This window comes from Pyrus communis, chromosome 15 (assembly GCF_963583255.1).
Source record: "Pyrus communis chromosome 15, drPyrComm1.1, whole genome shotgun sequence".
Taxonomy (NCBI): domain Eukaryota; kingdom Viridiplantae; phylum Streptophyta; class Magnoliopsida; order Rosales; family Rosaceae; genus Pyrus; species Pyrus communis.
Window position 1 is genome coordinate 15765503 of NC_084817.1, and position 13675 is coordinate 15779177.

Here is a 13675-nt window from a genome sequence, read left to right on the forward strand (position 1 = left end):
ATATGCCCGGAATATAGAATGATACGCCATATATTATTATACAGGTGAATTCTTTTCCTCGTGTCCCTCTATTTGTACAATAATAGTGTTCTAGCCACCCTTAAAAATCTCTCCTCTTTATTAAGCATTTCTAGCTCGTGGCAACTCGAGGGGGCGTTTGGGGTGTACAAAAGGTGCAGTGGCACAACGCCCAAAATTTGTATAGGCCCTCAAAAATTTTGATCTTCGTATATGATTATTAAATATGCATATAAATTTTTTAATAAAAAAGTTTTTGACTGAAAAGAGAAATTACTATCATATGATTTATTTATATTGTAATTGACTAAGTAGAGTTTATAGTTAATATATTGATTTTCCACTTTTCTCTAGCAATAAAAACCTTGTGTATTACTTTCTTCAACTTTTCTTTAACAATAAAAAAACTAACTTACGTATTACTTTTTTTACAAACAAAAATGTATTTTCGTAGTTCTCTTTCAATCGTGCTGCATTTTTTATTTTATTTTTATGAATAAGCTCCTTTAGGCCCGGCCAGCCCGTAGAGTTTTTGGGGTTTTCCGACTTTTCCTAACTCAAGTTCAGGGTCGTTACGAATAGGACAAATATACACTAAGCTTTTGAAAGATTATTCAGTTAGTAACAGTGAGGTGTTGATTTTTTTTTTTTTTTTTTGGTATTATTTATAGGCTTGAACTCTAAATCATAACTTCATGGCAATTGAAGATTATTCAATTAGTAATAATGAGATGTTGATTTTTTTTGTTTTTTTTTTAACAAACGATATTATCTACATCAAGGGGGAGGGCTTAGCCTCATAATAGGTTGCAATAATATGGTTTAAATTCACCTTTAGTGAGAATCGAATTTAAGACCTCTCACTCACAAGTAAAGAAGAATACCACTAAATCGTAATACTAAGTAAGTAGTGAGATGCTCATTTTAATTAAATTTGAATATTAATTGTTGATTTACCTATAATACATTGTCCAAAAAATAATTTTTTTCTAATAATGATATTTTTTGTTAAAGGATAATGTTAAGCATACCAAAATTTTGAATTAAATGTGCAAACCAAACGATTATCATTAATAAAAAATAAATACGTTAATTATCGGTTAAGAATAATAGTTCAAATGTCAGTAACGGCCCCATAGCAACTAGCTTTCGAAGTTCAGTTTATCGGATTGAAGATAGATAGAGGGCTCCTGTGTCAGCGTCTTTAGCCATCTCTCTCCTACAGCCACCTCGCTTTCTGAAGCATTTCCAGCTCATGGCTTCAACAATTGTTAACGTGGGACCCATCCAGGGTCTGGATCGTCTCCGACCCGCAAAACCTCTGAAACTAAATTCGGGTCGGATCCAAATCAAGACCACCCGCCCACAGCGCCTGTCCACCATAAGAGCCAGCGACAGCGACGGATCTTTCGGGAAGACCCGGCTCAGCGACGCCGAGTGCGAGGCCGCCGTCGTCGCAGGAAACGCGCCACAAGCACCGCCGGCGCCTCCTAAGCCCGCCGCTCCATCTGGAACTCCGGTGGTGTCTTCACTTGTGAGTAGCTGAACCTTCAAATTGCGAAACTTGGGTTGTGGGTTTTGATGGGATTTTGTTTTGCATCAAATTTTGATATAAAAATGTGAAATTTGGGTTGTGGGTTTTAATGGGTGTTGATTTTTGTGTCAGCCGATCGGTCGGAGGCCTCGCCGGAACCGAAGGTCGCCGGCGCTAAGAGCTGCGCTTCAGGAAACAAGTTTATCTCCTGCTAATTTTGTGTACCCACTTTTTATTCATGAAGGTTTGCTTGCTTGCAACCCATTTGTTGCTATAAAGTTTTGCATTTTACAACGTGTTCATGTTTAAACCTCTGTGAATTTTGCAATTTTTGTGTAAATCTTTCAGGTCAGGACGACACGCCGATTGGGGCTATGCCAGGATGTTATAGGCTTGGTTGGAGACATGGACTTGTGGAAGAGGTGAAGTAGCTTGGCTCTATCTGTTCTGTTTAAGCTTTTTGGCACTGGCTCTGAGGTTTTTCTGGATATGATGTTTTTATTGGATTTGGGAATTGCTGTTTCGAAGTATGTCTTGTGTGGAGCAGGTTGCAAAGGCTCGAGATGTTGGTGTCAATAGTATTGTGCTCTTCCCCAAAGTTCCAGATGCTTTGAAGGTTTTACTCTTTATCTCGTGCTTTTGCTCAACTGTTTTTTAGAATGATGTAGTATAATTGGATAGGTTTCTGCCTTTTAGAATTCAACAGGTGACGAAGCCTACAACGATAATGGTTTAGTGCCGCGAACAATACGGTTGCTGAAGGACAAATACCCTGATCTTGTAAGTTTACGTAGCTCATTTAGTCTTTTTAATCAGCTTGGCCTTATGTATTTATGTGTTCTTATGTGTGGAAGAATGTCATTTTGCTTCATTGTCTCGTTCGTCAGGTTATCTACACTGATGTTGCTTTAGATCCATATTCCTCTGATGGGCATGACGGTATTGTTAGAGAGGATGGTAAGTCACATATGCCATGACTCATGAGAAGTGCTCTTTCTAGAAGAGGTTATGTTTCGTTCATATATACATTCTGTTATTGATCGCAAAACTTATTTTTGGTGCTGTAGGAGTTATTATGAATGATGAGACGGTACACCAATTATGCAAGCAAGCTGTTTCCCAGGTAATTGTGGCAGTCCTATATGTGTAATTTCTCAATTGTAAATTTTGTTCAATAGAGATATATCAGTAACATACTGTTTGCCACGTTCACCTCTTACCAATAGGCCCGAGCTGGAGCAGATGTTGTCAGTCCCAGTGACATGATGGATGGTCGTGTGGGAGCCATTCGAACTGCTCTTGATGCCGAAGGTTTTCAGCATGTTTCTATCATGTCTTATACAGCAAAGTAATTCGATCTTGTCACTACACTGTTTCTTTTGTTGATTATTAAAGGAAATTTCATTATTTTTTAAGACCCCACAAGGCATGCACTTTTAGGCATTTCTTACGTGAACTTTCTCGAGTTGCACTGGGTGAGATTTATACTTGGATTGAAGAACGTCCTTGTGTTGCGAACAGGTATGCAAGTTCATTTTATGGTCCATTTCGGGAAGCCTTGGACTCGAATCCACGTTTTGGTGACAAGAAAACGTATGTAGCTCATTGGAGTTAAACCCTATGCTAATTTCATTTATATTTGGGCTATTGCTGACTTGGCATATAAAATGTGGCTGGAAAAACAAAAGTTATCAGATGAATCCCGCAAATTATAGAGAGGCTATGGTTGAGGCAAATGAAGATGAGTCTGAAGGAGCTGATATCCTCTTGGTTAGTGTTGCTTTAAATATTTGTGTGAAGCTACTTAATGGCAGAAACTCTAGTTCTAAAACTATGGAATAATTCACAGGTGAAGCCTGGTCTACCATATTTAGATATCATAAGATTACTCCGGGATAACTCTCCTCTGCCAATAGCTGCATATCAGGTGAGTCTTGTCATAAATGACCTCCTTATTGTACCGTTCTTTCCCAAACAGGAAGTTTTTTTACTCCATATTAAGCTTCGAACACACAATGCACTCTTCTTGAATCAACACATATGTGAGTCTTGGAAACATGTCATGTTTATTTGAAGGTAGACGATTGATAACTGTAGTGAGTAGTAGAAATGTTATCGTTTCCTGTAATGTGCTGATTGATTAATTAGAACTCCACACCTGGCCTGTCTGTAAAAGTGCTTATTTTCTGGAAAATTATCAATGCAGGTTTCCGGTGAGTATTCAATGATCAAGGCAGGTGGGGTTCTGAAAATGATCGACGAAGAAAAGGTTATGATGGAATCGCTCATGTGTCTCAGAAGGGCCGGTGCTGACATAATCCTCACATATTTTGCCCTGCAAGCTGCCAGAAGTATATGCGGTGAGAAGAGGTGAGACTTGTAAACTAGGAAATGTTTGTCGAGGAAAACCACGGAAGATTTCTGGAGCTTGTTTTGTAAGTCGTAGAATGAAGTTCGTTTGTAAAAGCATGATTAACCAGAGTTTGTCATTCAGACAATAAAGGAGTAATAGTAGCTTGAAACTTGGGTGTTTTATACCTTGTTCATTGTCTCAAAGTTTAATGTGCACTACCAATATCACTACCCTTTTAGCATTTAGTGTAAAAAGAACAGAGAAAACATATTTGTTTACTTGGTACAGTTTCACATCTTGTAAGAAAAAAGATATTTTTTTTCCGAATGCGTTTCTCTTGTTTATGTTTGCTCATTAACCAATTAAAGTACAGACATGGTTACTAGTACGAGGATGAGAAAGAATGGATACGAGATAAACATACCTCTTGGTTATTTTGTACCTTCATTTTTCATGTATGTGATACCTAAAGTTAATGAGATTCACCTACTTTTTCGGTCATTTGGTTGTTAATAAAGCACAATCAAATTACACTCATTTCTTCCCATTTTATCTCTTATAAAGTAACATGCCCTTGTTAGATTTGTGGTGATTTGAGTCATTTAAACCGTTGGTGGTTTGAGTAAAAATGCAATGTGTAAAATTCAAGGCACTGGTGAGATGTGACATTGGATCAACTGAACACATTATTATGGCTAACCTAGTGTGAGACTTAGACCACTCTCACCCACTTAGTGTACATCATATCGTTTGTTAAAAAAAAAACAAAAAAGATGAATAATGACTCTTCCCTAAAATTTGGAGACCGGCAAAACTAAAAATTAACATAAATATAGGAATGTGTTATTCACTCTTTTTTACTTCTTACACATCCTTTGTTAATCTGTCATTTGATTTTCTTTAATTTATTCGATCCGACATTCGAAAGTTAGAAGGGTGTTTGGGAAGTAAAAAGGGGTATGTAGATATCACACCCCTAAATATATTACAACTTACAAAAATTATTAGGCAGAACATGCTTCTTCTAGTAGATACCTTTACACCAAAGAAAAGAGGGACAAATCTTACCCTGTACTTAGTCCCTTAATCCTAATTAAGCACTAAAATTTAAAGAGCACGTCATCCGTGATTCCTTGTGCCTAATTGAGACAACAACAACATCAATAATATTTGACCTAGCCGCTCGATTTACTTAAAATCACCCGTCTGTGATCACCCGCGACCGCTCGTTGAGGTACCTTTCTGCAATTGTGGCATGAGTTGCAGCCCCAATGGGCAAAACATCTTCGTCAATGAAAAAATAAGGAGAGTGACCTGTGTGTGTGGAACCCAAGGTCTCGTTTCTGATCCCGATGTAGAAGAAGCCAGCAGGGATGACCTCCGAGTAGAATGAGAAGTCCTCCGCCCCCATCATGGGTGGCACCACCCTGAAGTTAGTGGGGCCCAGCAAATCGACGGCCACTTTGGTCACATGCTCATGCATTTTCTCATCGTTCACTGTTGGTGGGTATATGGTGTTCTGGTTTTTGAAGAAGTCTACTGTTGCTGAGCATCTGTAAACGCTTGCTTGCTCCACAATTACCTGTTTGTCAAATGCAGATTAACTGTGTCAACTTTGAATCGATGCCAATGATTAAAGATAAAGAAAATAAAGTATCTACCGAATAGAATTGAATGACCTACTTAGATTGCGTTTATTAGTGTAGAAGAACTTCCATGCAACTATAACATCGCGATTGTAGTATGTCAACTTCATTAGATGAGAAAGTTAAAATATGATATTATGTGATTACTCGAAATACCGTTATTATGACATCTGAAGTGCAAGTTTATCTCTTAAGTAAGTAGAAAAAAGCTAATGTTGAATCGTCATATCATATTATCCTTCCAATTTTTATAAGATAAGTAGAGAAACATTCATGTCACAGGATTACTCCACACTTGTCATTTATCTCTCTCATTCCGTGAATGCCTAGAACCAAAATTGGAGAAGATATAAAAGGTTACAAACCTCTTCAATTCTTTGAAGAATTCTGTACAAACTTGTGTTGGAGAAAGCCCTGAAAGTACCGCGAAGTACCACAGTGTTTGGTATCATCCCAAGATCATCGCCTCCATTGAATGCAGTCACAGAAACAACCTGATTGCATGGTAAAACGACATATGTTAAGGGTTTGTCACAGTTTTCTTCTCAAATTAACAGTTTTGCCCTGTCGAAGGATAACTTAACGTACCTGAGAGTCCAAGGGGTTTGATTCTCGAGACACGATGCCCTGCAAGCTGATGACAGCTGCGGCAGCAGCCAAAACAGGGTCAGTAGAGATATGGGGGCTTTCAGCTTGGCCTGTGGTTCCACTGATAACAGCTCGGAAGAAGCCACAGCCGGCTAGGAGAGGTCCAGCCCTTGATCCGATGACGCCAGTTGGGTGCTCATGGGATACATGAGCTGCAAATATGGCCTCCACATCCTCCAAAGCGCCATCTCCGATCATTCTCTTTGCACCATTACCGGCTTCCTCCGCCGGCTGAAATAGCAATATTACAGTTCCCTGTGTTTGCAACGGTGTAAATTGTCAAACAATATGTCAAGTCGAATGACTCGAATCAAACTGGAGACTAGTATAATTCAAAGCATTAACTGCTTCAAGAATAAATTATGTAAAAAACCCAAAAATTGAATAATGTTAGAGAACGGTTTATGTGTTATTTAAAAGTTGACGATAATAATTAAGTATATCGCTTGTATTTCATAAACATAAATAAAAATTGCCGATAAAAATTGTTTTTGTCTAAAATAATAATATACTAACATAATAATTAATAGTCCAGTTAAAATATGAGATATAATAAAAAAGTGGTGTTTAACTTTTTATTTTTTATTTTTTAACAAACAATATTTTCCACTAAAAGGGTGATGGAATGGGTTAAGCGTCGCAATAGGTTAGCAATAATGTGATTTAAATTCGTTTTTGACGAGAATCGAGTCTAAAACTATTCACAAAGAGGAATATTACCGTAGTACTAAGTAACAAGTAGTGTTTAATTCTAACTTATGTCATCTTTAACGGAAACATTTTGTCAATCATCACTGTTATGTGGCGACAAACATCCCACAAACGTTTTTCTTGGACAAAAAATGTGATTCCAGTCCACAAAATTAGGGGAATCCAAGGAAACGGTATACAAAGACTGCTAACAACTTAATTTATTCACCATTTAGATAGAACAAGCATCTTGACTCAAATTATCAAACATATTATTGTATTAAGCAGTTGTTTAAGCCAAAGCCAAATGGGTACGATTTTTTTTTTTTTTTTTTTTATAACAAAAATATGGTTACGTTTTAAATATTGTGTAGTTTACATATGACAAAGAGGTTTTTTTTTTAAAAAAAAAAAAAATTGCTACATTATATGAATGGGTACAAATAAAAGTTTAAAATATTGGTACCAAAGAAATTAAATATATGGGTATGAATTCAATCTAAAAATAAAATAGATACAAATTAAAAAAATAAAAAAAAAAGTTGCAAATTAAAATGATTACAAGTTAAAAATAAATAAAAATATAATACAAAATTTAACTATAAATATAAATGTATCAAATTCAACGTTTCTAACATCAAATCAAATGAATGTATTTAAAAATGATTAATAACCTTGTTATATACACACGCATGTTATATGATTCCAACATTTGACCCATCAGCTAGCCATCGGTTTAACAATTAGAGTCGTATTATTAGACCTAAGACCAACGACACCAGACAGGGATAAGGATTATTATATCTCAATCGATTTCATATCTTCCTTGCTTAGACAGGCACACCTTAACTGATCCACATGCTCCACTCACACTCCAACACAAAAACAACTGCTAATCTCTATTCATTACGGGAGTTTTTTTTGCTCATCATCATAACTACAGTGTATGTGCACCATACACTTAATCATTTGTCACATATCTTTTCACCTAATTCTAGTTAATTTTCACATTAAATATTACTTTTTCAAATTTGAAAAAAATTAAACAAGGTTAAATGGATAGACACGTGACAGATGATTAGATGTATGATGAGCATACACCATAGTTTATGGTGGTGAGCGAAAATGCTCCCGTTCATTATAAATTAACACTTTATATTTTAGAAATTGATCTCATGTGTTCTATTATTACATATAAGGTGCTTTCCATACTTGAAAAGTCTAATATACCTTCATATTTCTTTTTTGAACAAACAATATTATCTAGACTAAGGGAAAGAAGATAGGTTAAGTCTCACAATGGGCTAGCAATAATATGGTTAAAATTCGCATTTGACGAGAATCACACTAAGATCTCAGTTACTAATGAAGATAAATATCATTAGATCATAGTACCAATTAGCCCCTCATTTTTATGAAAATAATTATTAAACTACATGAATAAAATCACAAAAAAAATTAAAATTACAAGGACCAGAGCGTCCAAAGTACACAGACCAAAACTCATAAGTACCTTATTTTCTGCTCCTCTTAGGATACCTACGTGCACATGTTATGTACAAGGGAATATTTGTCCTTATGTCAAATTTCAAACCCAACAGGAGAGGGATGTGTGTGATGTTATACCCAAAATATCAAAGTAAAAACAACTTTAAGGACACACCCAATTCCACAAGGAATCTTAAAACCATCTGAGTGATCCTTTGTAAACCAATATTGTCCATAGAATTCGAATATGTGATTTATTTCTAGTACTCTTCCTAAGATTTTTTTTTTGGCCATAAAATCGCCCACACGAGGAAAGGAAAAGGAAAAAGGAAAAAAAAGAACAAGATTAGTTTGCTACGTGTTTAATAATTGAAAACTAGTACAACATCTATAATTATTCCACTAATTAAGTGAACGTTTAGGAATAATAGAAAGAAAAGAAAAAACCCTTTAAGCCAATAAATGTCAAAATGTAGGGTTTTTTTTTTTTCTTCTCAAAAGTGAAACTCATTTATATTTAAAAACGTGAAACGAAGTAGAGTACACTAGATTATATAATATCAGATAAAAAAGAATGATTTCTATCCAACTCAAACATGAAAATCATGATATGAAAGTGCAATTTAAACTAAAGGATTTATGTGCTGCTTGATTACAATCACGTAGATTATATTAAAAAACAAACATAAGGAAATTAAGAAATGAAATTACAGAGAAAATGCAATAATATACTTTAGTAATATTCATTTTCACTTGTAAGTAAGATGTTTTAGGTTGATTCTCGTAATAAGTAAATTTGAACCATATTATTATGGTTCACTCACTGTGAGGTTTAACCATTTCCTCCACCTCTTTAATAAAGATAATATCACTTGTTCGAAAAGAAAGGATAACTTGAAGAGAAAAGTAAGTTTATCATTTCCTTTTTTTTAAGATTTAATTTCATCTATGGAAGAACCAACAAAAAATACTTTGAATAGAAGCACGTGAAAAACGAGCTAGTAAATGACATTGGGAAACGAGTTCATGGCCCGAGATTCTAGGGCAGCCCTACCCCTCCCTGGCCTTTAGCCCTACAACTGTAGTCAAGTAAAACAAGACAAATTCTGACATATTTGGTTTTAACAAATTATTAAAGGTTTTCATCTGATATAATTTTAATTTTTAACTAATTAAGGATTAAGTAAGCAAGTGTTGCAAGAAATTATTGATAATGTGTTGAAACCAAATTACCTTGAGAAGGTGCTCACGGCTCTTCAAGAGCTTGGCAGCGCCAATTAGCATAGTCACATGCGCATCGTGCCCACAAGCATGCATTTTGCCGGCTACTTTGCTCTTGTGCTCCCATTCCACAGCCTCCTACAATTACATGAGTAATATTCCCCAAATTATATATATTTTTTCTTCACAATCTGTCAAGACGACATTTCAAACAAATTGCATTCGTTGACAAACATCATATCTTTGTTGTATTTTTTTTTGGTCCATCTCTTAATCACATATCCTTTATTCTCTATGTACTTCTCTGACACAAATATCTAATACAACAATCTAGAACAAGTACATGTGTTTTCTTTATAAAAATAATATTTATAAGAAAGGGAATAAAAAAACATTTGTAAGATCTCCGAACTTTTGTTTTCGCGTGACCATTAGAAAAGAAAAATAAAAACCTAAATACATTATGTTATATTCAAGATTTTAGCCTATGATGTCTCGTGAAATTGAAATTTTTATCTCTTTGTCAAAATTTAGAATTCAAATGCAAGTGTACGGCATGCATAACCAATCTAAGAAATACTCTATCTAATTCTTTTCAAATTTTGAAATTAAAAAGGATTTTTTATTTTTTATTTTTTATTTTTTTATTTTTTTTATTTTTTTTTATGTATTTTAGGGAAAAAACAAAGAGAGAAACAGAAAGAAGAGTTCAAGCTTCATGTACGCTGCAGATACCTGTAAGCAGCTTCAAGTCGAAGCGAAAAGCATAAAAAATAAATAATAATAAAATACCTGAATTGGAAGAGCGTCCATGTCAGCTCTGACGGCGACAAACGGAGGACCGCCGGTTCCGATCCAAGCTCGGATTCCGGTCTTCGCCAAAGGAAACCGGTAACCGATGTCCAACCGGTCCAACTCATCCCGAACCAACCGGCTCGTCTCGAACTCCTCGAAAGCGAGCTCCGGATGCTCGTGGATCCTCCGCCTCACCGTCTTCAGCCACTCCATATTCTCCGGCCGCTTCGCGAAGCTCAAAACAGCTTCCGAGCACGCCTCCGTCCAAACCTCGCAGCTCGGCCGAGGAGACGGAGACGACGTCGAGGGTGACGGCGGAGATGTTAGCCCGTGGAGGCTCAGATTCTTTCGAGCTTCGGGGCTTGGCTTGCATCTGGGGCAACAGTTATCGAGCTCGACGAACGGGTGGCTGTGATCGCCGGACGACGTCAGTTCCGCGGGTGAAATTAACGAACCGAAGAGGAAGACGGAGATTATGAACACTGAATTTATGGAAAATAATTTTATTTTTATTTGATCAAAATTCATTTTTTTAGAGAGAGAGAGAGAGAGAGAGAGAGAGAGAGAGAGAGAGAGGGTTTGGGTTGGGGATGGAGTTATGGAAAAATTATGTGAGAGAAAGAGAGATGAGGAGAGTTGAATTCATCGGTGGTGCGGTGGGGGGAATTTGAGCACGTGGGGATAAAAGGGGCAAATGAGGGAGGAGGGGAAATTGACCACGTGGGGTGGGGGGTTTTATTGTTTAACGAAGGAGCTGGCTCCTGAGGAGTGAGTGTGGCGTCGAAATTCCAAGGCCAAACTGTCGGGGCCACCACTTTCCGGACCGGTTAGTCTCGTCGACGCCCAGCTTGCCATCGTGTCTCTCTTTTCTACTGTAACTTCCATCGTCGCAACTTTTCGCACCAAAATGTTTATCTCAGGCCATCTTAAAAAAAGATGTTAAATTTTAAATAAATTTTTAATTTAACAGCTTACATAACACTTTGATATTTAAAAAAAAAAAAATTTTCACGATGTTAAATTCTAAATTATTATAAATGCTTTAAGTCAATAAAAAGCATGGTCAATCAACAATCACTTATAATAAATGTTTAAACCAATAAAAAAACTAATAAAAGTAATTTTTTTGGGTTCAAAGTACGACATTCATTTATAAAGGAATTTGAAATTCGTACAGTACATGGAGGATATGGTGCAAAATAAATGGCCTCAATAAAAACCTTGTCGAGGATTTCAATCTAGTCGAAGGGAAAAAGAGCGTCCCACACCTTAGTTACAAAGATAAACCATCCTCCATAAGGAGATCTTAATGATATCAGAGGGATTCTTCAAACCACACTCTTCATTACTCACTTGAACGTCCCGAACGTGTCAATCGATGAGCCACTTTATTGGCCTCTTTTCAGGTATGGAGAACTCTTGTTTTGGGGATTAAACAGAGAGAATGTCTTGTGTCATTAATTATATGCCCCATTGATGTATCATCATCTGTTGTCATTTTACAACAACCCCTTTACTACCAGTCCATGTCATGTCAAATAGAAATTATCATTTTGGTTGGAAAACTATTACATGAAATAAAATGCCTTTGGGCAATCCAAATACAAGCATAGCCCAAAAGAAAATACAATAGAAATGGCCAAAAAGAGCAAGCTCACAGCATAAAAAACCTAGATCTAGAAGATTGTTGACCCCATCACAATAGCTGTGCGGCCATCGCCGATCCGCCACTAAGAGAAAAAACCCACGAACAAGCTAGATGAACAAAAAATGGGAGTGAGTGAGTGAGCCATCTGCATAAAAAGCACTCCCATAATCCTATCAATTAGTGCTAAAAATACTTTAGCAACCACTACAAGAAAACATGGCTTAGGTGGTGACATACATTCATCACATAAACAAGAAAATTCGTCACATTTGACTATATGTGACGAAATTCTAAGGTCACCAATTACATCACCTCTACAGCGTCACCTATAGTCCATGTGACGAATTTTATTTTCGCCACATTTTTTTAGTATTTGTGACACAACATTCATCACTTAATAACAATATGTGTGACGAATTATACATAAAAAATTAACCATATGTGTGACGAATTATACATCATCAAATACAAAATTACGTGACCTATTTTTTTGTCTCGTATCAGGTTTATAAGTGATGATTTTGTAGTCATCCAATATGATACCAAATGATATAGTTTACACTAAGTGACACTGAAAAGGTCACATATTCCTTTATATGTGGCGCAACTTACATCACATATGTTTAAATCAAATACCTTTCTAGAAATAATAACAACGAACTAATTGTTTTTCTTGTTTCGTAAACTAGAATTGTAATTCATAACAATTATAAGGTAATACCTCACATTTTCATTAATCAACAATTAAAACACATAAGTCAAATACATTCACCAAATGTACATCCCAAAAGTTAAAGTCATGGTGACCTATCTCAAAAGAAAAGTTTAAAACAGCTTGAGGTGCCTAACAAAACATAGCTTGAGGTGCCTAACAAACGACAGCTTGAGGTACCAACAAAAGAGAAGTCTAAGCTAGAATAATCAAGAATAGTAACACCTATATATAGATATCTTGGGTACTAACAAATGACAAGTCCAAGGCACATTTAGGTGCTAATTAACAAAAGAGGTGCTTTATGTGCTAACAAAAGAGGTGTACCATGTGCATACTTGAAACTAACCACAAAAGACACAATATGGACATCATTCCTCTTCCAAATCATGTTCTTCCAGCTCAGGATAAGTATTTTCACCCTCTGAAATATCACCATCAAATTATGAGAGTTGTTGGTCTTCTCTTGACTTGCAGCAATAAATGCCTTGATTTTTGTGAACAGATTTTTATCATCATTACGTGAATCCAATCGAGCTCTCAATTGTTCATTCGCTTGTTGCAATTTGAGGAAATCATCTGACAGAAGCTTGATCTGAGATCTCATATCAATTAACTTGGAACTTGATGCCATAGAAGAAATGCAACCAGAGGTATCCATACGAGGAAAAACACCTACACCATTAATTGATTTTCCCTTCCTCCTGAGGTTTTCAGCCATGATTCCAAACTCATCATCGAATGGCATATGTATGGAATCCGATGGTGTACCTTTAGGTGCTTCTTAGATTAGCTTCTCCCTTATTTCATCCTTCCTTTTCTTCATGTTATCCTTTCATAATTAAATAGAAACAATTTAGTTTCTTTCAATTCCAAACATTTCAGCTATAATATGCTTAAGAAAACACAACTTGACCACTTG

At 36.0% G+C, this 13675-nt stretch overlaps 2 protein-coding genes across 2 annotated transcripts; one reads left to right on the plus strand and one right to left on the minus strand.

The window, feature by feature from the left end:
• The first annotated feature begins 1150 nt into the window (after positions 1–1150).
• On the plus strand, positions 1151–4089 carry LOC137717619 (delta-aminolevulinic acid dehydratase, chloroplastic-like). The gene is made up of 12 exons (XM_068457037.1): positions 1151–1552; positions 1685–1796; positions 1901–1974; positions 2100–2168; positions 2249–2332; positions 2440–2509; positions 2620–2675; positions 2779–2900; positions 3074–3145; positions 3241–3322; positions 3402–3479; positions 3759–4089. The coding sequence occupies exons 1-12, from the start codon at positions 1274–1276 to the stop codon at positions 3924–3926; spliced, it is 1266 nt and encodes a 421-aa protein (XP_068313138.1). The 5' UTR covers positions 1151–1273; the 3' UTR covers positions 3927–4089.
• A 690-nt stretch (positions 4090–4779) lies between these two features.
• Positions 4780–10955, minus strand: LOC137718445 (IAA-amino acid hydrolase ILR1-like 6). Its single transcript, XM_068457999.1, has 5 exons — positions 10391–10955; positions 9611–9736; positions 6140–6454; positions 5917–6045; positions 4780–5487 (listed from the first exon to the last, which is right to left on the minus strand). The coding sequence occupies exons 1-5, from the start codon at positions 10919–10921 to the stop codon at positions 5104–5106; spliced, it is 1485 nt and encodes a 494-aa protein (XP_068314100.1). The 5' UTR covers positions 10922–10955; the 3' UTR covers positions 4780–5103.
• Between the last annotated feature and the right edge of the window lie 2720 nt (positions 10956–13675).